This window comes from Canis aureus, chromosome 11 (genome assembly GCF_053574225.1).
Source record: "Canis aureus isolate CA01 chromosome 11, VMU_Caureus_v.1.0, whole genome shotgun sequence".
In the NCBI taxonomy this organism is placed as follows: domain Eukaryota; kingdom Metazoa; phylum Chordata; class Mammalia; order Carnivora; family Canidae; genus Canis; species Canis aureus.
The window spans coordinates 26509519-26536757 of record NC_135621.1 but is presented as its reverse complement, the minus strand read 5'-3'; the positions used below and the strand labels follow the sequence as shown (position 1 = coordinate 26536757).

The following is a 27239-nucleotide window of genomic DNA, read 5'->3' as shown; positions in this document are numbered from 1 at the left end:
AAAATTTAGTTTGTAAATTATGTTCTCCCAACAGCAGGTAATTTGGTACTATTATTGTCCTAATTTCTTAAAATTTAAGAGGACTGAACTTGGAAATTCCAAAATAGACAATAATTAAGTATTTAAACTTCGGGACACCTACATGGCTCAGTGGTTGAGCGTCTGCCTTCGGCTCCACGCGTGATTCTGGAGTCCCAGGATTGAGTCCCCTACCGGGCTCCTTGCATGGAGCCTTCTTCTCCTGTCTGCCTCTCACCGTGTCTCTCATGAATAAATAAAATCTTAAAAAAAAAAAAAAAAAAAGAAAAAAGAATTTGACCTTCAAAGCCATTCACTTTATCTCAGGTGTTCTTAACTCATTAATTGTATTCTCTTGGCCTTGGAAAGGAAACAAACTGAGAATGGGATTATGAAAGTAGGTGATAGAGAAACAGAGTTCAGCAGAATTCACTGGGTTCAGATTGAACTTGCTCCATTCAGCAATGGAGACTGGAGGGGGGATGCCCTTGAAATTGGGCATTAATCTTAAACTCACTTGTAATACCTTTCAGAGGTATACTCGCTGAGGCTGATGGAGCACAGTTAAAGTGGTGTTTTGCTGAAACTAAGGAATAGCTTTTGATATATTTATAAATGGAAAATGGTATGTAGACCAGGGTGGTTAATAAGCAAATTTTAAAAATTGACTGGTCTTTATCCAGATAAAACATTGTGATTTACAGTACACTTTAAAACTAAAATTACGGGCAGCCCGGGTGGCTCAGCGGTTTAGTGTTGTCTTCAGTCCAGGGCGTGATCCCAGAAATCCAGGATCGAGTCCCGCGTCGGACTCCCTGCATGGAGCCTGCTTCTCCCTCTGCCTGTGTCTCTGCCTCTTTCTCTCTCTGTGTCTCTCATGAATAAATAAAATATTTAAAAAAAACCCCTAAAATTACTATAGAATCAGTGACAAATTCTTTTTTTTTTCAGTGACAAATTCTAATCTGAAAATTATCTGGCCTCTATAATCTTTTTTTTTTAATTTTTATTTATTTATGATAGTCACAGAGAGAGAGAGAGAGGCAGAGACACAGGCAGCGGGAGAAGCAGGCTCCATGCACTGGGAGCCCGATGTGGGATTCGATGCCGGGTCTCCAGAATCGCGCCCTGGGCCAAAGGCGGGCGCCAAACTGCTGCGCCACCCAGGGATCCCTGGCCTCTATAATCTTGATACACCATCCCTGACTCATGCTTTAGAACTGCTCAGAGAGCTCCTCAAACACACTGCCCATTCAGATTGCTTCCCCCATACAAATGTCCTTTTCTTTTTTTTAAAGATTTTATTTATTTATCCATGAGAGACACACAGAGAGAGGCAGAGACATAGGCAGGAGAAGCAGCCTCCATGCAGGGGGACTGCATGTGGAACTCGATCCCAGGACTCCAGGATTACACCTTGTGCCTGGGCTGAAGGCAGTGCTAAACCACTGAGCCACCCAGGCTGCCCCACAAATGTCCTTTTCTGCCCACCCCACCTCCTTTGTCTGTAGGTCCAGTATATCCTTCAAAGTTTATTATCCAGTTTGACTTCAATTATTCATTTAATACCGAGTAGTTGCTGCCTACTGGGCCAAACAGACTTGGTTACAGCCACATGGAACCTGCCTAATGGAGGACTGTTGATAATTACCCAACAGTATAAACAAAATGCTACGGTGCAATGAATACAAGAGTAATTAACTTGAATTGGGGGCCAGGAGAGGCATCTTTTGAGGAAATATTATCTAAAGTCTGAAGGATGTGTAATAAGGTGGACAAAAGGGGGACCCATCATTAGAGGAACTGAAACGAGCCCCAGTGGGTAGAGTATGAAGAGTGCTAGATGAGATGGGAAAGCCTTAAGGATTATTGTTACTCTGTGGCTATGACCTTCCCCTGGCCTTCCTGAGGTGCCCTCAACGTAGGCCAAGAACCTTCCTAATCCTCCCAGGGTTATTCTAAACCGTTTCTGGCAGCGTCCCTTATTAAATTTCTTGAAGGTAGGGGTGCTTGGGTGGCTCAGCGGTTGAGTGTCTGCCTTCAGCTTAGGGCATGATCCCGTAGTTCTGCGATCTAGTCCCCTATCGGGCTCCCTGCATGGAGTCTGCTTCTCCCTCTGCCTCCTCTGTGTCTCTCATGAATAAAATCTTTAAAAAAAAAATTCTTGAAGGCAGAGATTATTTTATAATTCTACTTTTGACCCTCAATATACCTCAATTAATCAAGTGTTTGTTGATTCAAACCAAAGCTCTGACAAGTAGTCAAAAGACGATGATTTGTTCCCCTTGGCTTTGCTCTTAAAAATTTCAGTGTAACCTGGGCCAAGCCCCTGCATTCCTAAGGACTCAAAGCCTGTTTCACTTTCATAATGTCAAAGACCACTTGACAGAAGTCTCAAATTATGATTGTGCCTCCTTAGGATAACCCGATCACCTTTAGCAGGCAAAAAAGTTGATAGTTGTGTGAGGATAAACGGTATGTCAGCATTTGCCTTTATTCTATTCTGTGTATTTACTTAAAAAAAAAAGGGAAACATGTTTAAGTATATGTGTACTTCATGAAACAAATCAGCCAAGTTAAGTTCTCTGAACTCATTGACTTGAACACATTTTGTCTCAGTACTTTGACCATTACTGGAAGTCATTTCTTCAGTCCAAATTAAAGTTGAACAGGAAGAAAAAACCGTTAAGTTTCTAAAAACCACCTTGATGTATCTATAATGAAAGGCATCAATGGTTTAGAATCCCTTCCAGGAGTAATAAGAGCACAAAGTGCTTGATGAATCCCAATACATCTATGCTGAATCACAAATTCCTGGGTGACTAAAACAAATTCCTAGAGTTAAACTTAAATTGGGACTGTGACCGAGTACCAGAAAAGAAACACCTGCTTTATTAATAAAACAGCAACAGAAAGGGTTTCCAAGTTCTTAGAAGAAAAATAACATGAACAGGCACCACCTGCTAAGTGTTACAAGATTCAATGCCCACATCGATTGTTCCGGGAGCTCTCCACCACACTGCAGATGTCTCATCAAGGACAGCTGCCATCAGAGCTGCTGCCAAGAACAGGTTTCTCACTGTGGTAGCTTCACAGTCAATTCCTCAAACAGCAGACTGAGATGATATTATTCCTGTTTCAGAAGCTCTCAATGTAGAGAGAACATGGCAATTTGGAAAACAAAGCTTGTTTTTTGAATTCAAGAAAAATCATGACCCAATCTATCAATTTTTCACTGCTATGGTCTGCCAGAGTGGTCTGTGAAGATTCTTTTTCTGTTCCTATCACGTGTCTGGGTAAGAGGAGAAGAAAGTTGGAGAGGGGCCAGCGTACTAACAGGCACTCAGGTGGTGCTCTGCACTACTCCTTCTGTGCTGGCGGTGGTAGGCATCTTTTCTGGCAGCGGCAGTAGCAGCTTGGTGGGAGGAAGAGGCCACCCACCAATCACCTCTTCTTGAAGCCATATTTTTTGCGTTCGTAGAAGAGATCTGTCTTAGAGCTCCCCAAATTGACAATCTTTGGGCAACCATCTCTCTGGAAAACAGGATAGAGAAATTGTTAGAAGTCTTTGACTCTGAACTGAAAGGAATTTAAGATAAAAATAACTTTTGGATCAATGGGGTTAGCCATTTATTTGCCTTATCCGTCCAGTTATCCTATTCAATCATCAAGAATCTATTATCTAGGGCAGCCCCGGTGGCTCAGCGGTTTAGCGTCGCCTTCAGCATGGGGTATGATCCTGGAGACCCAGGATCGGGTCCCCCGTCGGGCTCCCTGCATGGAGCCTCCCTCTCTCTCTCTCTTTCTCTGTCATGAATAAATAAATAAAATCTTAAAAAAAAAAAAAAAAAAGAATCTATTATCTAGAATGTGCCAGGGCCTGTTCTACTCTCTAGCCAGGGTAGCCTGCACTTAGAATGTTGGGTTTCTCACCCACTTTTGTTGCTAATATGATACAGCTGAGGTAGAATTTAACTCTTAAGATATCCAAAGGGTTTTCCTCAAGGGAGAGATAAGAAACTGTTACGATCATCTGTACATCAAGCACTCTAGCTTCCCTCCACTATCTCAACAAAGGGAAGAATAATACCACCAAGGCAAAATACAAAAAAACAAAAACAACTAAAGGCTTTAGGAAATAGTACTTTACATGTTAAATACCAATATGAGAAAACCGGGCTTCATGTGTCCTTACTAATTCACTTAATTTGACACATGGCCAAGGGAAGACCACTCCTGTGCTAGAGATGGCTGCTGAAGGTCTATACTCTGATTTGTCATGAAATGTTCCCTTGGCCATTTTGTGAGCTTGAGTGGTTTTAGTGAAGCCCCTGGGGAAGCTGTGTTCTGCAGAAATGATGACTTTATCAGTTCATCTGGGATGATGGGAGGAAAATTGGGGAAGATGCTACTAGAGAAAACTTACACAGGTCTGATTTTATTAAATACTGTTATCAATCAAAGGAGGTTGTTCCCTGGGACACTGGGCTTTAGAACGAATTAATTGATCAAATCCTTATTTCTAATTTAGCTGATTTCTCTTTTGGGGGATCAATATCAACACTGTACAAAAACCTCTAAAAACCCACAAAGCCAACACTAACATCTTATTTTCTGGAAAATATATAGCATATATCACTTTGAGAAGGGCCAACTGAGGAGCTCAGTCTGCTGAGGGAGTCAAGGAGTGGGCCCAGGCCCACCAACAGCTCCCTATGGGAACTCAAGCCATGTACTCCGTATTGAAAATCCTGGTACAAATGAGGAAACACCAGCCTCTCACCTGGAAGATGGCCTGATACTAAACACCACAATGCTCTAAGTTCTTTATCTTTAGAGATGCTATGAAATATTGTGCTATAATGATAGCCTGTTTAGGCTTATTATGTCTGACTTGCATGACTATGGGTATATCACTTCTCTTTGGACTCATACTCGCTAACTGTAAAATAAGTGGACCAGATGAGGTCCATGTTTACAAACTGTAGAGAGCCTGGGTTCATCTTAGGTGCCAAGTGATACAAGGGCCCATCCTCCAAACTGCACTGTTCTGTTCTGACTTTTGATGTTATTAATCTCCTTCCATCTTTTTTTGTCACATATATAATTACTACAATGGTAGAACCTATCTACAGAACTACAAACCAATAAATATTTAAATAATTTCCCTACTTATGAAAACACAAGAACCAATAAATAATATATTTAGAACAGTGCCTGACATATAACCAGACTTTTATTTTTATTTATTTTTTAAAAAGATTTTATTTATTCATGAGAGATGAAGAGAGAGAGAGGCAGAGACACAGGCAGAGGGAGAAAAAGGCTCCACTCCACACAGGGTGCTGGATGTGGGACTTGATCCTGGGTTTCCAGGATCACGCCTTGGGCTGAAGGCAGACATTCAACCACTGAGCCACCCGGCGTCCCTTTGTGTTTTTTTTTTTTTTTTAAGATTTTATTTATTTTATTCACGAGAGGCAGAGAGGCAGAGACACAGGCAGAATGAGAAGTAGGCTCCCCACGAGGAGCCGGATATGGGACTAGATCCTGGGATCACATCCTGAGCCAAAGGCAGGCGCTCAACTGCTGAGTCACCCAGGTGTCTCTATAATCAGCCTTTTTTTTTTTTTAATTTTTTATTTATGATAGTCACACAGAAAGAGAGAGAGAGAGAGAGGCAGAGACACAGGCAGAGGGAGAAGCAGGCTCCATGCACCGGGAGCCTGACGTGGGATTCGATCCCAGGTCTCCAGGATCGCGCCCTGGGCCAAAGGCAGGCGCCAAACCACTGCGCCACCCAAGCATCCCAATCAGCCTTTAAAAAAAAAAAAAAAAAATTTTATTTATTAGTGAGAGATAGAGAGAGAGGCAGAGACACAGGCAGAGGGAGAAGCAGGCTCCACACAGGGAGCCCGACGTGGGACTCAATCCTGGGTCTCCAGGATCACACCCTGGGCTGAAGGCGGCACCAAACCGCTGAGCCACTTGGGCTGCCCTATAATTAGCCTTTAATAAGTTCTCTCTCTCTCTCTCACACACACACACACACACACACACACACGACTTCTGTGTAAGATACTTTAAGATTTTTTTAATTTTTTTTTTTAATTTATGATAGTCACAGAGAGAGAGAGAGAGAGAGAGAGAGAGAGAGAGAGAGAGAGAGGGGCAGAGAGCGAAGCAGGCTCCATGCACCGGGAGCCCGACGTGGAATTCGATCCCGGGTCTCCAGGATCGCACCCTGGGTCAAAGGCAGGCGCCAAACCGCTGCGCCACCCAGGGATCCCCGATTTTTTTAATTTTTAAAAAATTTTTATTTATTTATGATAGTCACACAGAGAGAGAGAGAGAGAGAGAGAGAGAGGCAGAGACATAGGCAGAGGGAGAAGCAGGCTCCATGCACTGGGAGCCCGACGTGGGATTCGATCCCGGGTCTCCAGGATAGCGCCCTGGGCCAAAGGCAGACGCTAAACCGCTGCGCCACCCAGGGATCCCAATTTTTTGTTATTTTTAAGTAATCTCTACACTCAACGTGGAACTCCAACTTACAATTGAACCCTGAGATTAAGAGTTGCATGCCCTACAAACTAAGCCAGCCAGGTACCCCTGCATAAGATATCCCCCTTTTTTGGTAAGATACTTTTTTTTTTTTTTTTTTTTAAATTTACTTATGATAGTCACAGAGAGAGAGAGAGAGAGAGAGGCAGAGACACAGGCAGAGGGAGAAGCAGGCTCCATGCATCGGGAGCCTGATATGGGATTCGATCCCGGGTCTCCAGGATCGCGCCCTGGGCCAAAGGCAGGCGCCAAACCGCTGCGCCACCCAGGGATCCCGGTAAGATACTTTTTGAAGATAGGACTCCACATGTTATAAAAACAGTTGGAAAACCAATGTATTAGATTACGAAAGGGGACGCCTGGGTGGCTCAGCAGTTAAGTGCCTGCCTTCAGCCTAGGACATGATCTTGGAGTCCTAGGATTGAGTTCCACGTTGGGCTCCCTGCATGGAGCCTACTTCTCTCTCTGCCTGTGTCTCTGCCTCTCTCTGTGTGTCTCTCATGAATAAAAAAGATTATAAAATCTTTGGTTTTTAAGCTATTTTCTCTCACAGACTCACAATTTCCTGTTTTCCTGCCTAAATACTCCTGCTTTTTATTTTCTACACATCTCCCAAGGGTTTACTTCTTCCCAAATTCTATCAATGCTGTAGGAGGTGAGGATGTGCTCTTGGCTTTTGTTGAACATGCCTGTGAATGGACAGCATGGAAACGAAGATGTAAGAACTATTAAAAAAAATCTTGGAGGATGCGGCACCTTGCTGGCTCAGTCAGTGGAGCACTGATTCTAACTCTTGATCTCAACTCTTGATCTCAGGATAGTTGAGTTTGAGCTCCACACTGGGTAAAAAGATTTCTTAAAAACAAAAAATCTGGGACACCTGGGTGGCTCAATGGTTGAGCGTCTGCCTTTGGCTCAGGGCGTGATCCTGGAGTTCTGGGATCAAGTCCCACATTGGGCTCCCTTCATGGAGCCTGCTTTTCCCTCTGCCATATAGTATTATATGTCCATTGGAAGACCTTCAAGCTCTCAATAAATGTATCCGTGAAATAACAGGGATTGGGGCACCTGGGTGGCCCAGTGGTTGGGCATCTGCCTTTGGCTTAGGTTGTGATCCTGGGGTCCTGGGACCGAGTCCTGTGTTGGGCTCCCCAGAGGGAGCCTGCTTCTCCCTCTACGCCTCTGCCTCTCTGGATCTCTCATGAATAAACAAATATCTTATAAAAATACATTAACTTTGAAAAGTACCAAATATCCTTTTTACAAACAGCTCTGCTGTTCACTTAAACAGGGGGAAGAGCAATAGTGAGGTCGTTTGGAGAAGTACTTTAAGTTTGACCACCCATTTTCAAAGGTGATGAAACCATCTTCAACATTACCATGGTTTGTGTTTATCCTCACCCAATAAAATCTGTATTCCTTAGTATTGAATTTCTCTTATTAGAGAGAAAATATAATTTGAATTTTAACTTTTCTCTTTAGGGGGCCAATAATGAAACAAAGGACATGAGATACGGGCAATCAGACAACCTGTGTTCTAGTCCCGGATCTGCCACTGATTAGCCATGTGACCTTGGCCCAAGCTGCTTAACATCTAGAAGACTTAGTTTTCTAATTTGTATCACAAAGAACTTTTGGAAAAGAATATTCAGCACAGGAACACTTGGATGGCTTGGTGGTTGAGTTCTGCTTTTGGTTCGGAGTGTGATCCTGGAGTTCAGGGATCGCGTCCCACATTGGGCTCCCTGCATGGAGCCGGTTTCTCCTTCTGCTTGTGTCTTTGCCTCTGTGTCTCTCATGAATAAATAAAATCTTAAAAAACGTTCAGCACAGTTTGGTGCACACAGCAAGAGACTATAAATGTTAGTGGCTATTCTCCTTATCTTCTGGTCTGAAGTAAAGAAACTGAGGGTTAAGGGGACATCAGATCAGTATGAGGCTGCCCTATAAGAAACTAAATTAGTCCTATGGCAGCAGCGCCCACAGATAGGACTCCTGAGTGTTTTTGAAGCTGAAAAACTAAGTGAGAACACCTGTTTAGTTCACTGGTCTAATCCCCTTATAAATTATGAAAACGGCAGGAAGAGGAGTACAATAACTGGGCTTGCTTTGGTTGCAGAAAGATATCTGCCTAGGAAAAAAGTCTTAGGGACTTAATCTACAAGAAGATCTGGAAGGCTGAGAGGCTGGATCATGTCACTGGACTGCTCTGTGTTCCTTGGAAACTATTGCCGAGTATATGTAAGCTTGATGCCATCTCAAGTATCCTCAGAACATTCCTGTACAGTATGAAGTAGGCGGAATGACGTCTAGAATAATTCTCAGGAAAAGAACAAAGCACTAAGGTCCAAAGTATCAGTTGATGCACCACAGCAAACAAGTCAGACAGTAATTAACATTCATTACGCACTCTGGTTACAAGCTTACTTCAGACAAAAACTCTAGCTACAACCATTAAAAAGTTCAAGAAAATGTCCTCATGGGCTCTGTAGGTAGTTTAAGACCTGTTCATACTTTCTTGTCACTGTTGTCACCTTCCCATGGCTTCACTCCTTATAGATTATAAGTACTTGGGCAGCCCCGGTGGCGCAGCAGTTTAGCGCCGCCTGCAGCCCAGGGTGTGATCCTGGAGACCGGGGATCGAGTCCCACATAGGGCTTCCTGCATGGAGCCTGCTTCTCCCTCTGCCTGTGTCTCTGCCTTTCTCTCTGAATAAATAAATAAATCATTAAAAAAAAAAAAAGATTATAAGTACTTACCAAACACTTCCTATATACCAGATAGTTTCTATGGGGCACTCCTATGGATGGCTTACAGGGAAGCACCAAAAATGTGGACAATGCTCATAATACATACCAGGCACTATACCAAGAACTCAGGGAAAAGAGATAAATAACCAAACTGAGCTCCTTTCTCTAAAGGAGTGCAACCTAGCTGGTGAATCAGCTAGATAAGGCTATGCTTTGACAGGCAAAGGTAAATGCAAATCAGAGTTCAGGACAGGATGGTGTTTTTTTTTTTTTTTTTTTAAGATTTATTTATTTATTCATAGAGAGCGAGAGAGAGGCAGAGACACAGGCAGAGGGAGAAGCAGGCTCCATGCAGGAAGCCCGATGTGGGACTCGATCCCAGGTCTCCAGGATCACACCCCGGGCTGCGGGCGGCGCTAAACCGCTGCGCCACCCGGGCTGCCCCCAGTATGATGTTTAAGTCATCAACTGAAATTATGTTTTTGGTATGTCATCTATAACCTTTCTCATCTCCCTAAAAAATCAGAAGACATAGTAGTATAAGAAAACAAAAAAAATTAAAAAAAAAAAAAAGAAAAAAAAAGAAAACAGTCTCATCTGGCCAGATATGGTCCACTTACTGGGTAGACAGGATCCAAATTATTTAGACTGCTGAGGGGGCTAGGTGTTTTTACTCAACATGGGCAAAGCGTAATAATGGAGATACCACTAGCTTTAGTCAGACAACTATGCTTGCACTTATTAGCCGAGTGATAGACTATAAAGTGGGGATAACGATTATCCCTACTTAATAGGGTTACTGTGAAGAATAAAGAATGACATCTATAAACTACTTACTCTTTGCACACGGGAACATTGAGAATCATGTCTTTTTTTTTTTTTTTTTAAAGATTTTATTTATTTATTCAAGAGGGACAGAGAGAGGCAGAGACACAGGCAGAGGGAGAAGCAGGCTCCATGCAGGGAGCCCGACGTAGGACTCGATCCTCAGTCCCCAGGATCAGGCCCTGGGCTGAAGGTGGTGTTAAACCGCTGAGCCACCCAGGCTGCCCACATGTATTTCTTTTTAAAGATTTATTTATTTTAGGGGATCCCTGGGTGGCACAGCGGTTTGGCGCCTGCCTTTGGCCCAGGGCGCGATCCTGGAGACCCGCGATCCTGGAGACCCGGGATCGAGTCCCACGTCGGGCTCCCGGTGCATGGAGCCTGCTTCTCCCTCTGCCTGTGTCTCTGCCTCTCTCTCTCTCTCTCTCTGTGACTATCATAAATTAAAAAAAAAAAAAAAAAAAAAAAAGAGATTTATTTATTTTAGAGGGACAGAGCATGCACCTGTGAGCATGGGGAGGGGCAGAGGGAGAGAGATTCCTGAAGCCGACTCCCTGTTGAGTGTAGAGCCTGACTCGGGGCTGAATCCCAGGACCCTGAGATCATGACCTGAGCTGAAACCAAGAGTCAGTTGCTCAACCTACTGAATCACCCAGGCACTCCTCATGGATCTTTTCCCTTACCCTAAATTAAGTAACCAGGTACCTACTACTAGCTTAGTGGTACTATTATGACACTTCTTTTTACTGTCATAAGGAGAAGAAAACAAGTGGATTCAAATTCCCCACCCTTCTAAGAAGGCTTCTGCTTCCAACCTAAACAATAACAGTAAAACTTGCCTTTAGTATAGATCTACAACCCCTCTATCCTGGCATTTGACTGAAGGAATTTTTTTAAAAAGATTTTATTTATTTATTCATGAGAGATGCAGAGACACAGGCAGAGGGAGAAGCAGGCTCCCCATGGGGAACCTGATGCGGGACTCGATCCCAGAACCCTAGGATCATGACCTGAGCCAAAGGCAGATGCTCAACCAATGAACCACTCAGGTGCCCCCCTCGACTGAAGAAACTGAGCAACAGCCACTGCCACCACACAATGTCAAGGAGCAAAGATGACACGAGACAGAATCACAATTCTGCACTATCAGACCAAAGGCATCCTTTAGCCAGTTAAAGCGGAAATCAACTTAGTTGTCCCAAATTCAGCTGTCACCACATCCACTCCAGCAATCTTTTTTTTTTTTTCCCCAGCAATCTTTAATGATAGTAAGGAAAATGACCGAGTAGCTTACATACTACGCACTGTGCCAGGACTCACAAAGTGCAGGATGTTGTTTCTGAATATGAATAATCAGAGACATCAAAGGAACAGAGAGCACTCACCAAACTGCTGACGTTGATAAAGATTTGCTTCTTTTGCACTTTAGCCCTTGATGCAAAATAACTGCCTTTTATTGGACTACACCCAGCTCAGCTTACAGAACTTGAGGAAATTATAACCTGAGTGACTACCTGAACACAGTAATCTCCGGAGCCAATAGGAGTTTGCCGTGGTTGGCAAAGAGTTACTAAATAAGAGCAGCAAAGATACACTCACATCCTTCTCCTGGATGGTGCACTCCTTACAATAATAGGCATCAGAGACTCCAGGGCCTCCGCAGATCACACAGCGCCCCTGGTAAGAGCCATAATTACACTCATCACATATGCGCACCAGAGTGCAGGGACGCACGTACGAGTCACAGATCACACATTTGCCATCACCTGTGAAGAACAGAGAATGGAATTATGCTCATCCGCAAGTACCTCAAGTTGACAGGCGTGCCGTTCTCCTGCTATGGGGAAATACACTGGTCTCCGCCCGACAGTGACTTTAGGACCCTCTTTTTTTGGTATTACAAAACTCAGCCTACCCAGTGTCCACCCCAATCCCCTCAAGACTGAAGTTAACCAACTAATCTACTGAAAGCTTAGAACATCGCCTCATAGACAAGAAGTCTCTATCATTACTGGAAAGGACTGGGTATGTGTGTTTTGGAGGATGCGGTCAGGCTCTCTCCTGTCCAAATGTAGAGATTTTCTCGAAACCTAAACATAATGTTTAATGCGTGCAAGTGAGGAGCGAGGAGGTGGAGAGGGCCTATGGGTGCGGCCTAGTACTCAGTTCACATACTTCCAGGCACATCTACTCAAAGCCCTCTTTGTGGCACGCTGGAAATTGGAAATGCCCGTTTGCCGGTTCTACACAAGTCGTGAGGGGGAAGGAGTGGGGTGTTTGGGAGGGCGTGTTCCACTCACATTTTTCACACAGTCTTCCGATGGCTGCAAGATCAAAGATGGTAAAGAGTATATTAGCATTGGTTTTGACGAAAAAAGGGAAAGATCCTCGAGTTTGGGGTGGCGACACAGCAGGGACTGCAGTGAGCCCTAAGGGCTCTTATTCATCTTACCCGCATAAACTTCCATCCGAGGCAAACCCACACCCGTATGAGGCCGCCCCCAGGGCCCGGGCAGTCCGAGTTTCTTCGGACCTGACTTCGGCCGCCCGCCTCTGGCTCCCAGGCCCTCGCCCTCTTTGCACACAGCCCACAAACCCGCGCGCTCCCATGCTACCAACCGTGAGGCGGGAAACCTGGCGCTTCAGAGACAAAACCCTAAGGATGAGATGGGAACCTCTGACCCCCCAGCTCCTAATACAATCCCCACTCAGACAGCCGGGGCAGGACGCTGCCTCACCAACACCAGCCTGCTTGCGGCAAAAGATCAAATCCGGATGATGTTTAGCCATAGTGCCAACGCAGACCGGTCACCGGAAGCTTAAGGAACTTCCGCCCGACGTTTAACCTCCATTTTCCAGCCTGCCGGTCGCCGTGATTGGTCTCCCAAGCTTCTCAAGCCCCGCTCGCTCTCGCTCGTTCTCGCGTGATCAAACCTTAAGTTAAAAAGTAGGAGTTTCCGTCTTAGCATAGGGAGCTAGGTCCTGGTAGGTGCATGAAAGTCATGGAAAAATAAATGCCTTTCCGAGATTTGGATGGAAGACACAACTGAAACTTGCCTTTTAATAACACATCTTTGTGTCCGGTATTTATTTCCAAAAGTGTTTTTACGCAGCTCTTTTCCTTTCAGGCCTTCGTTTCTAGCGCGGGAGCCCCGCCCACTGCGGTCGCCCGGCTCCCGCGCCTCTGCGGAGGCCCCGCCTTCGCCGTTACGTGTTTCCCGTCAGGCCACGCCCCTGCCCCAAAGCTATAAATACGCAGTGTCGTACGTCATTTTCACGCGACTTCATCTTTGTCAGTGTACAAAATGGCGCCTTACAGCCTACTGGTGACCCGGCTGCAGGTGAGCGAGCTCAGGGCCCTCTGGGTTCACGAGGGCGGGGTGCCTCCTACTGTGCCTGCGGCTGTGGGCGAGGCGAGGCGAGGCGGGCCCGACCTCCCGCCGACTTTTCCTATACCTGTCCCGGCCGCGGGCCCAGCGCCGGTGCCCGCTCCTCCCGCGCCCGAGGTCAAGGCGTCCCCGGCTCAGCTCTCCTAGCCCCGTCCCCGCCCCGTGGGAAGCGTAGGTCCAAGCAGCGGCGGTCAGGTGAAGAGTGGAGGGGCACCCCTTTCTGAGGATTGCACTCCCCTCTCTTGTAGAGTGTCTTTCCGTTCCTCAAGGTGAGGACAAGGTGACTGGGGGGCGCGGTCGTAGTCGAGGCCGCTAGGCCCAGAATCTGAAGGCCTCACTTCTCTCTCGGCAGCGGAGACTTGCTAGCCAGGTGCATCTACGATTGCCAGGCCTGGAGACTGTAGAAGAGATTAGTACCGCGTTCCATTTTAAGAGGATCCTGCGGAACATATAGCCAAGAATGCCAGGGGGACTTTCCTGGCCCAGACGTAGTAAATAGTAATGGTGACAGTAATCTCTCATCTTTGCAAGATTGCAAAACTGTTTAAATTCCTCGTCATGTCATTCGATTCATATTATCATCTGGTCAGATGATAATTTTCATTCGATAAGTGAGGAAACTGCTAGAAAGTAGGTGAAAGTTTGTGCTCTCCTGAGTGTCCCCGAAGTGCTGTGGCCTGAACATCTGCCCCGCTTACCCTTTTTTTTTTTTCTTATGTCAGCCTGTCTTCTGTGAGCCAGAATGTGATCCTTGAGCTGACCTTTGTATCTGTGAAAGTACCAGTATGGAGTATTTTGAGCTCAGTTAGTTGCTTTTCAATTACTACGTGGGAGGATAAAGAGACTCAGCGGTTTGACCTTGACTCTTCTGTTATGGACCATCTAGAAAATTGACTGTGCTTGCCAGATGGTTTTCTTCACTCCTAACTTGACAACAGTAGGAAGGTGTTACATGCAAGGTTTCAATGTCAGGCATGTATTTTGTTAATAAAAATAAAGCAAGCCAATAAAGTAGACATTCTCTGACAACCTTTTACATTTAACTTTGTGAATCTGCTTTGAATCAAGTGGCACAGCTTTGATAATAAAATTCAAGAAGTTATGTGCTATCCTTTCAGGAAACGTGTTACTAAGGGGTTTTTCGTTTTGTTTTTAAAATCACATTGCCTTAATTTAGACCATATGGTTTAAAATGATATGATCACTTATCTTAAATACTTCTGATTTCACAATTCTGGGCAAAGACAGGAGTTTGCCCTAATTATCTCTTCAGATCTTTTGATACTGTAGGTTAATAATATAGAAATACAGGTAATTGTTTTTTCCTGATCCTGCTGTCCCCACGATGTAGTGAAGTCAGGCAGTATTATGTGATGTTTAAATGATTACAGATTCAATAATCTTGGAAGAGAGGACTGATATCATAGTATTTTTTAACTGAAAAAGGATCTTGGAAAACATGAGTGTTAGACCAGCATAGAAAGAGATCTGGGCCATAGTTCATACACTATTCTTACTCTGTGACCTTGAGCAAATTACTTTTGAATTCTAGTTTTATCATCTGTCAGTTTGGGATGATCTTCATTGACAAATGCTTATTGAGTACTTGGTAATAGGCTTCCATTCAGATTGTTATGAAGTGATGAGAAAAGGAATATTTGTTTATGGTCATTGTATAGTCCAACCTTCTCTTTTACAGATAGATAATCCAAGACCTTGAGAGCCTGGGTGACTTCAATAACAGTCAGGATTAAAATCCAGGTGTCCTTATTCATTCAGCTAAGGTGAACAACAGCAGTATACCACACTGCCTCCCTGTCTTAAGCCAGGCTGTCTTAAGTAATGGTCAGCTAACACTGTGCTCTGAGAACCTTGTAAATTTACTTACCTCTTTTGTGTTTGGCTACATTTGAGAAGTGATGGTCCTTCTGGTACTACCAGAACCCTGGCCTTGTGTTCAATTTATTCCTACCTCATTCACTGCATATTTATTGAGTACCCACTACTTGCTTTGAATACAATGATAGGCAAAGCAGACATTTCCCATTCTCTCTCTTTTTTTTTTTTTTCATTTCCCATTCTCATGGAGCTTCTACTATATCCTAATATATTTTACTGCAGAGGGCCTCTGAGGTCTTTCTCAATCAAAATATTTTTCTTCTGCCCTTGGCTGGACCAAAGGTGAAGGTAAATAATACAGTGATAGCGATTACCACTACCACTAAGAGTAGCTAACATTTACCTTATTGTGTGCCAGTAATCTCACATGATCCTGTGAGATCAGACCTATCGGCTCTGTCTTAGAGACGAAGGATTAGAGAAGAAATACAGTATGATGGTTAAGAACATAGATTCTGGCATCACATTGTCTAGACTTGAAAGCTGACTCTAATACTCACTTTTGGGCAGGGTACTTGACTCCTCTGCCTTTTTCCTCACCTGTAAGATACAGATAAGGATAGTACATTTGGCTTATCTAATTACCATATTATAGGTGCAAACTATTTAGAACCCTGCCTGTACCTAGTTAGTGCTGTATAATTAAGTAAATTGAAATAAACTTGCCTAGGGCCTTATCAATTGTTAGCAGGTATAATTTGAATTTGTACCTTTTTGATTCCAGAGTCTGAGGTCCTAGCACCTGCATACTGCTTCCCTTTGACATCAAGACTCAGTCTATCAGCCAGGGTACCATTAATGCTTCATAACCTGAGAACAGATTTCCTTGAGTTGGAAGTGTTCCATTATTTAACAGTGCCTGTCACCAGCTGGTTACATTAGAAACAATGAAGAAAATGAGGGGAACATTTTGAAAATCCCCATTTACTCTCCGGTGTTTATTTTTTATTTGTGAGCTCATGACTCTGGGTGGTAGGTATAAGGGGTTGGGCATTTACACGTATGTTTCTTACGTCTTTGGTTTTGCCTTGACATACTGGGTTGCTGAGTTCTCATCATGTGGCCTTGGGGAAGTCCTGTAACCTCACGTGTAAATCTGAGATGGTATTTAACTACCAAAGGAGTCTGACAAATTTGGCAGAAGTTCTCTATAAAGTGCCATGTTAAAACAGAAAAACTCCCAACAACCTTGAGAATTATGAAACAGGTCATTCTGGTTACATGTCACTGTAGCAGCATCTCAGGTATCCTATAGGGAGCTATTGACTTGAGTAAATGAATGAATGATTGAACGGACGAGTAAATAAACTTCCAATCTAAAATTTGGGCAGAGGGAGTAGAGTCCCCATCTTGAGAACTAGGGGAGCACATTGTTGACTTTTCAACTTGCTGTTAACAAAATGTTCATTGAATGCTTTACATTGAATGTTCTACACCCTGCTAGTGCAATAGTGAACAAGAATAGTGGATCTTATATTGTAGTTCTGGGCAAACAGAAAATAAGTAGACAAAATCATAGCTACTAAGTACTACAAGGAAGGTAAAATAGGATCGTGTGGTAGAGAGGATAAGTGTGGAGCTGTGACATGGCTTTAACTGAAGTGGTTGGGGAAGGCCCTTCAGAAGAGGTGACATTTGAGCTGATACTTAAGTGATAAGAAGGCAGCCCTTAGATATATATATATTTTTAAAGATTTTATTTATTTGAGAGCGCGAGTATGAGGGAGAGGAGGGTCAGGTCAGACGGAAAGGGAGAAGCAGACTCCCTGCTGAGGAGGGAACCCAACACTGGGCTTGATCCCAGAACTGCTAGATTACGACCTAAGTCGAAGGCAGATGCTTAACTGACTGAGCCACCCAGGCGCCCTGGCCCTTCATTCAGTGTTTTGGGAAGAGAGACATTAAGTAGGAGCAGCATGTACACCTGATACAGGTATGAGCTTAGTGTGTTGAAGGTAAGAAATAAGGCCCGTGTTGGGGCACCTGGCTAGCTCAGTTGGTGGAGCATGTGACTATTGATCTTGGGGTTGTAGGTTCAAGCCCCATGTTGGGTGTAGAGATCACTTAAAAATAAAATCTAAAAAAAAAAAAAAATAATGCCAGTGTGGCAGAGTGGTTGAAAGGAGAGGAAGGTCTGAGCAAGAGGTAGGAGCCAAGGTCATGTGGGCTTGAGTTTTACCCCAAGTGGAATGAAGATCCCCTGGAAGGTTTGTCCCCCAACCCCCACTGGAAGATTTAAGACAGTGAGTGACAGGATTTGATTTATGGTTAGAGAAAATCGATTGAGGGATGCCTGAGTGGCTCAGCGGTTGAGTGTCTGCCTTAGGCTCAAGGTGTGATCCTGGAGTTCGAGTCCCACATCGGGCTCCCTTCGAGGAGCCTGCTTCTCCCTTGCCTGTGTCTCTGCCTTCTCTCTGTGTCTCTCATGAATAAATAAATAAAATCTTTAAAAAAATCGTTTGGGGGATCCCTGGGTGGCGCAGCGGTTTGGCGCCTGCCTTTGGCCCAGGGCGCGATCCTGGAGACCCGGGATCGAATCCCACGTCGGGCTCCCAGTGCATGGAGCCTGCTTCTCCCTCTGCCTGTGTCTCTGCGCCCCTCTCTCTCTCTCTGTGACTATCATTAAAAAAAAAAAAAAAAAAAAAAAAAAAAATCGTTTGGGTTGCTGGATGGATGATGGACCACAGGGGGACAAAAGGAGTTAGGGAGACCAATGGGGGCTATTGGAATCATCCAGGGAGTGGTGATGGTGTCTGGGACGAGGGTTCTGGTAGTGGAGATATTTTGAAGGCAGATGGGTTGGCCAGGGAGTGTGAGGGATAGAGAATAATTAAAGATGACTCCTAGGTTTGTGGCCTAAGCATTTGAGGGATGAGTGAACTTGTATTTGGATAGTACTTGTAACATAGCCAAAGTTTGTTTATAGATTTTTTTAATAGATTTTTTTAAAGATTTATTTGTTTATTCATGATAGAGAGAGGCACAGAGACACAGGCAGAGGGAGAAGCAGGCTCCATGCGGGGAGCTCGACGTGGGACTCGATCCCAGGACTCCAGGATCGCGCCCTGGGCCAAAGGCAGGCGCTAAACCGATGAGCCACCCAGGGATCCCTTGTTTATAAATTTTAAAAAAAGATTTTATTTATGTATTTGGGAGAGAGAGAGCCTAAGGAGGGTGAGGGGCAGAAGGAGAAGCAGACTCCCCACTGAGCAGGGAGTCCGATTCGAGGTTCCATCCCCAGATTCCGGGATCATGACCTGAGCCAAAGGCAGACTTTAACCGACTGAGTCACCCAGGCACTCCTGTTGATAAATTCTTGATCCTAACATCAACTCTCAACAAGTACCTGTATTTCACAGGTGAGGAAGCTGGATGGGGTCAAGTGCCTTTCCCAGGGTCCCTCACCTGAGTATGAACATCATTTCAGCAACAAACCCTGTTCTTTCTGTCTATGGCCTTTTTCTGGAACCTGATGCCTCCCAGAGGGCCATCTGGTTAGTACTTCAAGTGAGTGTTGATACTTGAGTGGTCTGTCTTTATTGGCTCCAGCTTTCTTTGACACACTTGTTTTTCCCTGTACTTGGTTTTGTTTTGTTTTTTTTTTTTTTGTTTTTTTTTTTTTTAAAGATTTTATTTATTTATTCATGATAGTTACACAGAGAGACAGAGAGGCAGAGACACAGGTAGAGGGAGAAGCAGGCTCCATGCAGGGAGCCCGACGTGGGATTCGATCCTGGGTCTCCAGGATCGTGCCCCAGGCCAAAGGCAGGCGCCAAACCGCTGCGCCACCCAGGGATCCCCCTGTACTTGGTTTTGAAGGCAGTGGTAGGCTTTGGGCCTCTCAGAATGCAGGACAGGAGGGACTACGGGGAGGTTGCTTGCATTCTTTAAAAAGCAAAAGAATATCAGGACCCTGAGAGAGACCCTCTGCACCGACTTAGCTATCCCTATCTTTATCAATGGCTTCAAGCAAGATTTCAGCCCTCTGTGGCCCTCGGGTTACACCTCTGCAAAGCAGGATGATTAATTGCCACTTTCCCATTAAGAAAGGTCTTGAAGGCCTAATAATATCTGAAAAATTCTACAAGCTCTCAAACACTAAAAATTTGTGAATAGTTTTTGATATTGTAGAGATGGGCTCTTTTAAAAATTTTGTATTTATTTTGGTTTTTATTTAAATTTTAAAAGAATAAGCCCCCCAAAAATAAAAATAAAAGAATAAGCCCTTTCTAAAATTAAGAATAGGGGCAGATTTTTTTCCTCAGATTGTTTCCGAAAGAACTTGTAGGTGCTGTTCTTTCTTTAGCATTCTGCAACCTCGGTTTCTTCATCTTTAAATGGGCTTAGTATCATCTGCCTCCCAGGATAGTTGTATTAAGTAGGACTGTGTGTGTAAAGTACCCAGAGCAAATCTGGTGCAGGGTCCAGTCACCTGGTGAATGTTAGTCTCCATCCCCAGGCCTGGGGATGGGCTGCAGCCGCCATTGCCTTTTTTTTTTTTTTTTTTTTTCCGCCATTGCCTTTTTATCCTGAGCTCTTAGGTTAAAAAAAAAAAGACTGGCTCTAAGAAACCTTCTCGTTCCTCCCCTAATCTCCATGGACTTCGAGTATGTAGTAGTTCAGGAAAGCTTTTTGGATGCTGCTCTCAGAGTTGGGAGAAGAGGCAGAAGTGAATCTGTTGGCTTTCTGATTTTATTTTCGAAGTTGAAGGGCAACATTGGGAGAATAAGGTTTAGAATTACATTTGTAGTAGTATTCCCCCCCGCCTAAGATTTTGTTAATTTATTTGAGAGTGAGAGTATATAGGAGCGGGGCAGAGGGAGAAGCAGACTCCCCACTGAGCAGGGATTCCCAGGACCCCAAGATCATGACGTGACCTGAAGTCAGATGCTGAGGTACCCAGGTGCCCCACATTTGTAGTATTTTCATCATCGAAGTCGGGTACTGGGGGAAGTTGGGCCCACTGGGAGTATTTCTGCTTTCATCCTGAAGAGACTGAGACAGCTTCTGACTGGAAGCTTGAATTCTAGGGGCAGTTGCAGGAGGAACCCAAGAGGTCTCAGAAGCTCCTCTAACCTCCCATACTTTGGTGCTGTGTAGCTGGGTTCCTTCACCTTCTGCTGGACATTTGTGGTGTTCTTCTTGTTCACTGAGAGAGCTGTAGAGCTGGTTTAAGACAAGGGCCCTGCCTGTGGAAGGAAGGGCTTATATGCTGGTGAGGAGGCAGTCACTCCATAACTATAACATGCTGGCCTGAAGCAGGGAGGAAAGGGGTGTGCTGAGCCATTGAACTTGGCTGTTGTGGGGGTGTGTTTAGTGTGTGCCACACCATCGCTGCTGTTAGAGATACTAGTCACTGAACTAGGTCTTATTTTACAAAGACTACCTCCTTTATGCTTCACAGCACCCCTAAGAAGTAAGTTTCATTAGTTTGAGAACCAGAGAGGCTGAACGGCTTGTCTGAGGTCACAGCTAGCATGCAGCAGGGCAGGATCTTGAATGCAGATTTGTTTGATCACAGAACCCAGGTTTTTACCACTCAACCATACTGTTTCCCTAGAGTACTTCCCTGGAGGGTAGAGAGTAGAAAGTAGCCCTCTGTGGAGTAGGCTGGATATAGGGGACACAGTTCACTTGGCTCCTTGCCTTGTTGGGATGCATGTTTATTTGGAGCCTTGATTGCCTCCTGCCCCAAATACCAGCCAAACTTGAGAGGGATAGGCTAGCAGGGTGAGTCCCACAGAGGCAGCTTTATTTTTGCCTGAGCTCTGGGTCAGCCTCACAGGCTACCCATTGAAGACGTCCTTCCTAAGCGTGGTAGTGTAGAGCTGTTGCCCTGCGGGCTGGAGCAGGACTCAGGATTTGTATGCAGTTCACAGTGTGCCTGGAGTCCTGCCACTGCCACCAGCAGCAAAGGACAAGTAGGCAGATGAGTGAATCTTCAAGCAGTTCCTTAAAGGACGCCTTCCCCCCTCACCCCCCCCACCTTGGAGCCCATTTAGAGATTGCGACTTGGAGAGACACAGCTGCCTGCCCCCTTCCCAAGCCTCTGAAAAGAACTGCACCACCTTTTGTGCCTGCCAGTTGCATAGCAACCAGACTAGCGGATTGCCTCCTGGTGGGAGAGAATTGTTTAGCTTTGGATTCTTGGGAGAGGTGCCAGGCATCACCTCCCAGGGGTGGGAGAGAATTGTTCCAAGAAGCAGAGGTGTGGGAAGATGCTGCTTCTTAGGAGGGTGCTGACTGACAGGCATTCCTGTCTGACCCATCTAGCCAAACCCTGCCTGAGGCTTCCCTACTGGGAACAGCTAACAGCTCTGAGCCTGAAGGCTGCTGAGGGTCATGGTCAGAGGAATCAGGGGTCTTACTCTGATCTTGAGGTCATCATGCTGGTGAAAGGGGCTGCCTCAGAAGGTAGTCTGTCCCTCACCTCTGGGCACAGGTTGGATGGCTCCATATGAGGCATGCCAGGGCAGCACCAGAGGATAGATGGACCTTTTCAGTTCAAAGATCTGCCACCTTGGTGCTTGGGACCTGCTCTGGTTTTTGTGAGTTAGGAAAGGGGTAGAGGGCATGATGGAAAATAGCACCCTGTAGTCCTTTCTGTAACACACAGGCAGACAGTGTGTTAGTAGCAACTTGGCCCCCAGGAGAGCTGAGTGAGTAGTAGCAACTTACATTTATTGAATGCCTGTCAGGAATCTAGACTGAGCTCTGTGCTTTTTGTATGTTTTTTTCCTTAAAGAATGCAGTATATTCATTAAAAACTCTTTTTTTCCATTCTAGTCCCTAAGGGCAAGCAGAGATAGGAATTTTGTGTTTTATCATTTTAGATTTTTTTCTGCATTTACAAGCAATACAGTCTTTGTAATCCTCATAAAAAATCTCTGTTCTTTTACCCCCATTTTATAGAACAGGAAACTGAGGCTCAGAGAGATGAAAAATATTGTCTGAGGTCCCATAGGTGGAGGAGCTGAGATTGAGATTGTAAGCCAGATCCATCCAGCTCTAGAGTGGATGCCCTCTCTTTGACTTGATGGATTGGAGTGTTTCCACAATGGTACTTGACAGGTCCGAATGTGGCTGGTGAATTCTTTGTTGCTGAAGCAGCTGCCTCAAGAGATGAGGCCTCCTCCAGGAGCCCAGCCTGTTTGGACAGCCCAGCCACTTCTGCTGCTTGGCTTGTTCCAAGTTCTGGTGCTCACTGACACGTGGCTCTCTCAGGCAGTGCTGGCATGTGCCATGCCTTGCAGGATGGCCAAGAGGTCAGATTGGACTCCTGCTCAAGAATATGTCAGTCCCTTTGATTTGGACTGTTCTCTCAATACAAGTGGTCCCAAGGAGAGACTTCTGTCCTTTGGGAACAGAACGTAGCTGGTCTGTAGCATGTCTGACTTAGGGCAGTTGGGAAGGCCAGAGTTCCGAGGGGTGCAGGGGTACACATATAACACACCCCAGGGTGGATCCCTTTTCCATAAGCTTTGCCGCAGCTAGCTCAGCACCTCTGCTACAGGTGCATGAATTTGAAAGCATGAAGAAGAGGCTTGTGTTCAAATTATGGCTCTGCCTTTATCTCTTTTCATCACCAAATATTTCTTGAACTTCTGAGTGTCAGATATTGTTCTAGGCTGAGTATGCATGGTAACGTGACTAGACAGGTTTTCTGCCTTAAGGGAGCTTATGCTTTAGTGGTATTTACTTTCTCATTTGCCTGGTTCTCCCATTTTCTCATCTAAACAAGGGACAAGCTGACCTGTAGTAATCCCTCTTGGCACATTTGTTGGGAAGGTGACATAAGATAATTGTTACCTTGCCTGGCATGATTTTGTTTTGTTTGTTCTGTTTCATTTCTTGCCAGGCTCCCCCGTGGGGGTCCATTTTGAGTATGTTTCCTCTTTCAGAATTTGTTCTGTGTCAGTAAACACAGGATCAGCGGAACCTCCCTTACCCCTTGGAGCCTTGGAGATTTTTTTTTTAAGATTTTATTTTATTTATTCATGAAAGACACACACAGAGGCAGAGACAGAGGCAGAGGGAGAAACAGGCTCCGTGCAGGGAGCCTGATGGTGGGACTCAATCCCAGAACTCCAAGATCACACCCTGAGCCAAAGACAGACACTCAACCACTGAGCCACCCAGGCTTCCCAAGCCCTGGAGATTTGGATCTCATTCAGTAAGGGAGGGGGCCCTACTAACACCCAGGAGCCAGACTCTACCAAAGGCACTTTGGTTCAGTGGTTGGAACTAAGAGCCCCCCCATCCCTCCTGTCCCTCCACTGAGAGCTGAGCCTTCCTGGCTGTTGGAGGCTGGGAGATACCCTTTTTTTTTCTCCTAAAGATTTTATTCATTTATTCATCAGAGACACACAGAGAGGCAGAGACACAGGCAGAGGGCAAAGCAGGCTCTCTGTGGGGAGCCTGATGTGGGACTTGATCCCAGGACCCCAGGATCATGATCTGAGCCGAAGGCAGACACTCAACCACTGAGCCACCTAGGTGCTCAGGAGACACCTTCTGTAGCACAGTGAGTAGAATGTGGGCTCTAAGGCAGCCCCGGTGGCCCAGCAGTTTAGCGCCGCCTTCTGCCCAGGGCGTGATCTTGGAGACCTGGGATCGAGTCCCACGTTGGGCTCCCTGTGTGGAGCCTGCTTCTCCCTCTGCTTGTGTCTCTGCCTCTCTGTTTCTCTCATGAATAAATAAATAAAATCTTTAAAAAAAAAGAAAAGAATGTGGGTTCTATAGGTTCCTAGCGGTGTGACCTTGGGCATGCCACTTCCTGTCTCTGGGCCTCTGCATCTTCAGGGCATTTAAAGCGGCTGAGCTTTGTACAGCTGCAGCAAGGTATGGAGTAGCTGGCACAGAGCAGGGTGACATCTAACAGCTATTTACTCCAAAACAGATCTGTGGGCGACTCCCACCCTTGTATAAAGTTAGGGAGCTGTTTTGTAGCAGAGGAAATGCTGTGTGGATGCTTAGATTATTAAAGACACAATGAGAGTTTTCAAGGATTTGAAAGGCTAAAGTATGGAAAACTGACTAGGCTCATTTGATCTGGTTCCAAAGGGCAGGGCTATGGGATGCCTGGGTGGCTCAGTGGTTGAGCATCTGCCTTTGGCTTAGAGCGTGATCGATCCCAGGGTCCTGGGATCAAGTCCTGCATCGGGCTTCCCACAGGGAGCCTGCTTCTCCCTCTCTGTGTCTCTCATGAAAAAATAAAATCTTTAAAACAACAATGACAGTCAGGGCTAGGAAGTGAGGCCTGTCGTGTGTCAGGCAGTGGACTGGGTACTTTCTCATAGGTGGTCTCTCTGAGCCCTCACTTGGGCCTGGGAAGGTTATCCCCACTTAGGGAAGATAAGGCAATATTTAGATGCTAAATACAGCTGCAGGAGGTTACACAGCTTGTTGGAGGCAGTCTCCAGTGCTGGAATCTGTGTTCTGATGTGACTGAGGCATGTTTCAGTTCAGTATAAGAAGCATTTGTTGTGGTTGGAAAGTATTAGAACTGTCCAGGAGTAAAATAGGCTTTCTGGAAGGAACTGAGCTTCCTGGCCCCATCCTGTTGAATGAGGAGCTTAGGGAGGGTGCCGAAGAGAGGTTTCTGCTCAGTCCTGCTCTAGGTTCCTTTGTTCCAGAGGAAGTGGAGGATGAGGGCTTAGTGAAAGTACCCCGTGTAGATAAGGGCCTGGTGTGTACCTGTGAGAATTTCAGAAGACCTGAGACTTGGACTCAGGCATGGGAAACAATTTTCATGTTTCCTAGTTGTTGCAACATCTGGGTTGGTAGGCCTTACAAGGGATCTCAGGGATGTTTCTGGGTCCCAGGGCCAGGTTGAACTGAGCGTGAAGTATATTTTGCTTTTGGATTTAGGAAACAAAAACATCCTAGTAGGTTGGTTGGTTGGTTGGTTGGTTGGTTATTTATTTATTTATTTATTTATTTATTTCTAGTAGGTTAGTATTTTTTAAAGATTTTATTTATTTATTTATTCATGAGAGAGATACACAGAGAGGCAGAGACACAGGCAGAGGGAGAAGCACGCTCCATACAGGAAGCCCGATGTGGGACTCAATCCTGGGACCCCAGGATCATGTCCCTGGCCGAAGGCAGGCGCTAAACTGCTGAGCCACCCAGGGATCCCCCTAGTAGGTTTTTTTTTTTTTTTTAAATATGCCCACAAATCACCATCCTTCTTTAAATAATATTGATCCAGACTATTTTTCCTCAACCACAGTGGTTAGCGTATTATAGGACTCAGTAATGTCTGTTTTTAAGGTTAATTTCTTAACTCTTTTTCTTGTTTATGAAAGTAATTTGCCCATTATAGGAAACTTGGAAAACACAGAGGTATAGAGAGCATATCATAAAAGTTACCTATAATTATCTGTAATACCCCACCTTTACCCAGAGATAACTACTGTTAATATTCTGGTGTATTTCCTTCCAGTGTTTTTAAATTTTTATAATCCAGATTAAAAACATGTACAAGGGCAGCCCCGGTGGCGCAGCAGTTTAGCGCCGCCTGCAGCCCAGGGCATGATCCTGGAGACCTGGGATCGAGTCCCACGTCGGGCTCTTTGTATGATGCCTGCTTCTCCCTCTGCCTGTGTCTCTGCTTCTCTCTCTGTCTCTGTGACTATCATAAATAAATAAAAATTAAAAAAAAACACAATAATACATGTATTTATAATCATAAAAGTAACAAGACATTCTTATAAGTATTTGAACAGTTTTTTTTTAAAGATTTTATTTATTTATTCATGATAGACATAGAGAGAGAGAGGTAGAGACACAGGCAGAGGGAGAAGCAGGCTCCATGCCGGGAGCCTGACGCGGGACTTGATCCCGGGACACCAGGACTACGCCCTGGGCCAAAGGCAGGCGCTGAACCGCTGAGCCACCCAGGGATCCCCCCCTTGAACACTTTTTTAAGTAATCTCCACACCCAATGTGGGGCTCGAACTCAGAACCCAGAGATCAAGAGTTGCATGTTCCACCAACTGAGCCAGTCAGGCTCTTGATAAAGCTAAAATCTGGGGAGCCTAGGTGGCTCAAATGATTAGGTGTTTGCCTTCTGCTCAGGTCATCTCTAATTGAGCCCTGCATTGGAATCCCTGCTCTGTGGGAAGCCTGCTGCTTCTCCTTCTGCAGCTCCCCCTCTTTGTGCATTCTCGTGCTCTCTCTCAGATAAAATCTTAAAAATAAAAAAAGCTAAAATCTTTCTTTTCTACCACACTTTTTTTTTTTTTTTTTTTTTTTAAAGATTTTATTCATGAGAGGCAGAGGGAGAAGCAGGCTCCCTTGGGAAACCTGATGTGGGACTTGATCTCAGGACCCCAGGATCATGACCTGAGCCAAAGGCAGACGCTCAACCACTGAGCCCCCAGGTGCCCCTCTACCAGACCTTTCTTAAATTTACCTCCAGAAGTAACAGCAGATCAAGCTATGTCCTCTTAGATCCATTTCTGTGAACATGTAGTGCAGACAGTGTTAAAGCAGTAGGTTGTGTGTTTTATCTGTAACTTAATAGCGAATCTCAAGAGAGGTTTGTTTGTTTGTTTTAAGATTTTATTTATTTATTCATGAGAGAGAGACAGGCAGAGACACAGGCAGGAGAAGCAGGCTCCACGCAGGGAACCCGATGTGGGACTTGATCCCGGGTCTCCAGGATCACACCCAGGATTGAAGGTGGCGCTAAACCACTGAGCCACTCAGCCACCCTGGCTGCCCTCAAGAGTTTTTCCTGAAGTGTTTATAGTGTTCCACAAAATGGATAAAATGTAACTTAAAAAAACAT

At 45.1% G+C, this 27239-nt stretch overlaps 2 protein-coding genes and 1 long non-coding RNA gene across 4 annotated transcripts in view; 2 read left to right on the top strand and 1 right to left on the bottom strand.

The window, feature by feature from the left end:
- Window positions 1–2887: 2887 nt before the first annotated feature.
- PHF5A (PHD finger protein 5A) lies at window positions 2888–13368 on the bottom strand. 2 transcript variants are annotated; one of them, XM_077914356.1, is made up of 5 exons: window positions 13212–13368; window positions 12774–13088; window positions 12455–12478; window positions 11754–11831; window positions 2888–3552 (listed from the first exon to the last, which is right to left on the bottom strand). In XM_077914356.1, exons 2-5 carry the CDS (start codon window positions 12942–12944, stop codon window positions 3463–3465), a joined length of 363 nt encoding a protein of 120 aa, XP_077770482.1. In that variant the 5' UTR covers window positions 12945–13088; window positions 13212–13368; the 3' UTR covers window positions 2888–3462. The 2 variants fall into 2 exon arrangements, with proteins under 2 accessions (XP_077770482.1, XP_077770483.1); XM_077914357.1 differs by having other exon boundaries at window positions 11754–11920; window positions 12893–13088; window positions 13212–13363.
- Window positions 13347–27239, top strand: part of ACO2 (aconitase 2) — a 56099-nt gene continuing 42206 nt past the window's right edge. The window contains exon 1 of the mRNA XM_077914353.1: window positions 13347–13495. Within this exon, the coding sequence (XP_077770479.1) occupies window positions 13460–13495 (36 nt within the window). The 5' untranslated portion in view covers window positions 13347–13459. The remainder of the gene's footprint in view (window positions 13496–27239) is intronic.
- LOC144323637 (uncharacterized) lies at window positions 13503–14572 on the top strand. Its single transcript, XR_013389017.1, has 2 exons — window positions 13503–14173; window positions 14266–14572. It is a non-coding gene; the product is annotated as an uncharacterized LOC144323637 (long non-coding RNA).

Coding starts and splice junctions, on each gene's coding strand:
- PHF5A (XM_077914356.1), bottom strand. CDS start 12,944: ATGGCTAAACATCATCCGGATTTGATCTTTTGCCGCAAGCAGGCTGGT. Junction 12,479..12,773: donor GCCAGGTTTCCCGCCTCACG/GTTGGTAGCATG, acceptor TTGATCTTGCAG/CCATCGGAAGACTGTGTGAA. Junction 11,832..12,454: donor CGGAAGACTGTGTGAAAAAT/GTGAGTGGAACA, acceptor GGCTCTTACCAG/GGGCGCTGTGTGATCTGCGG.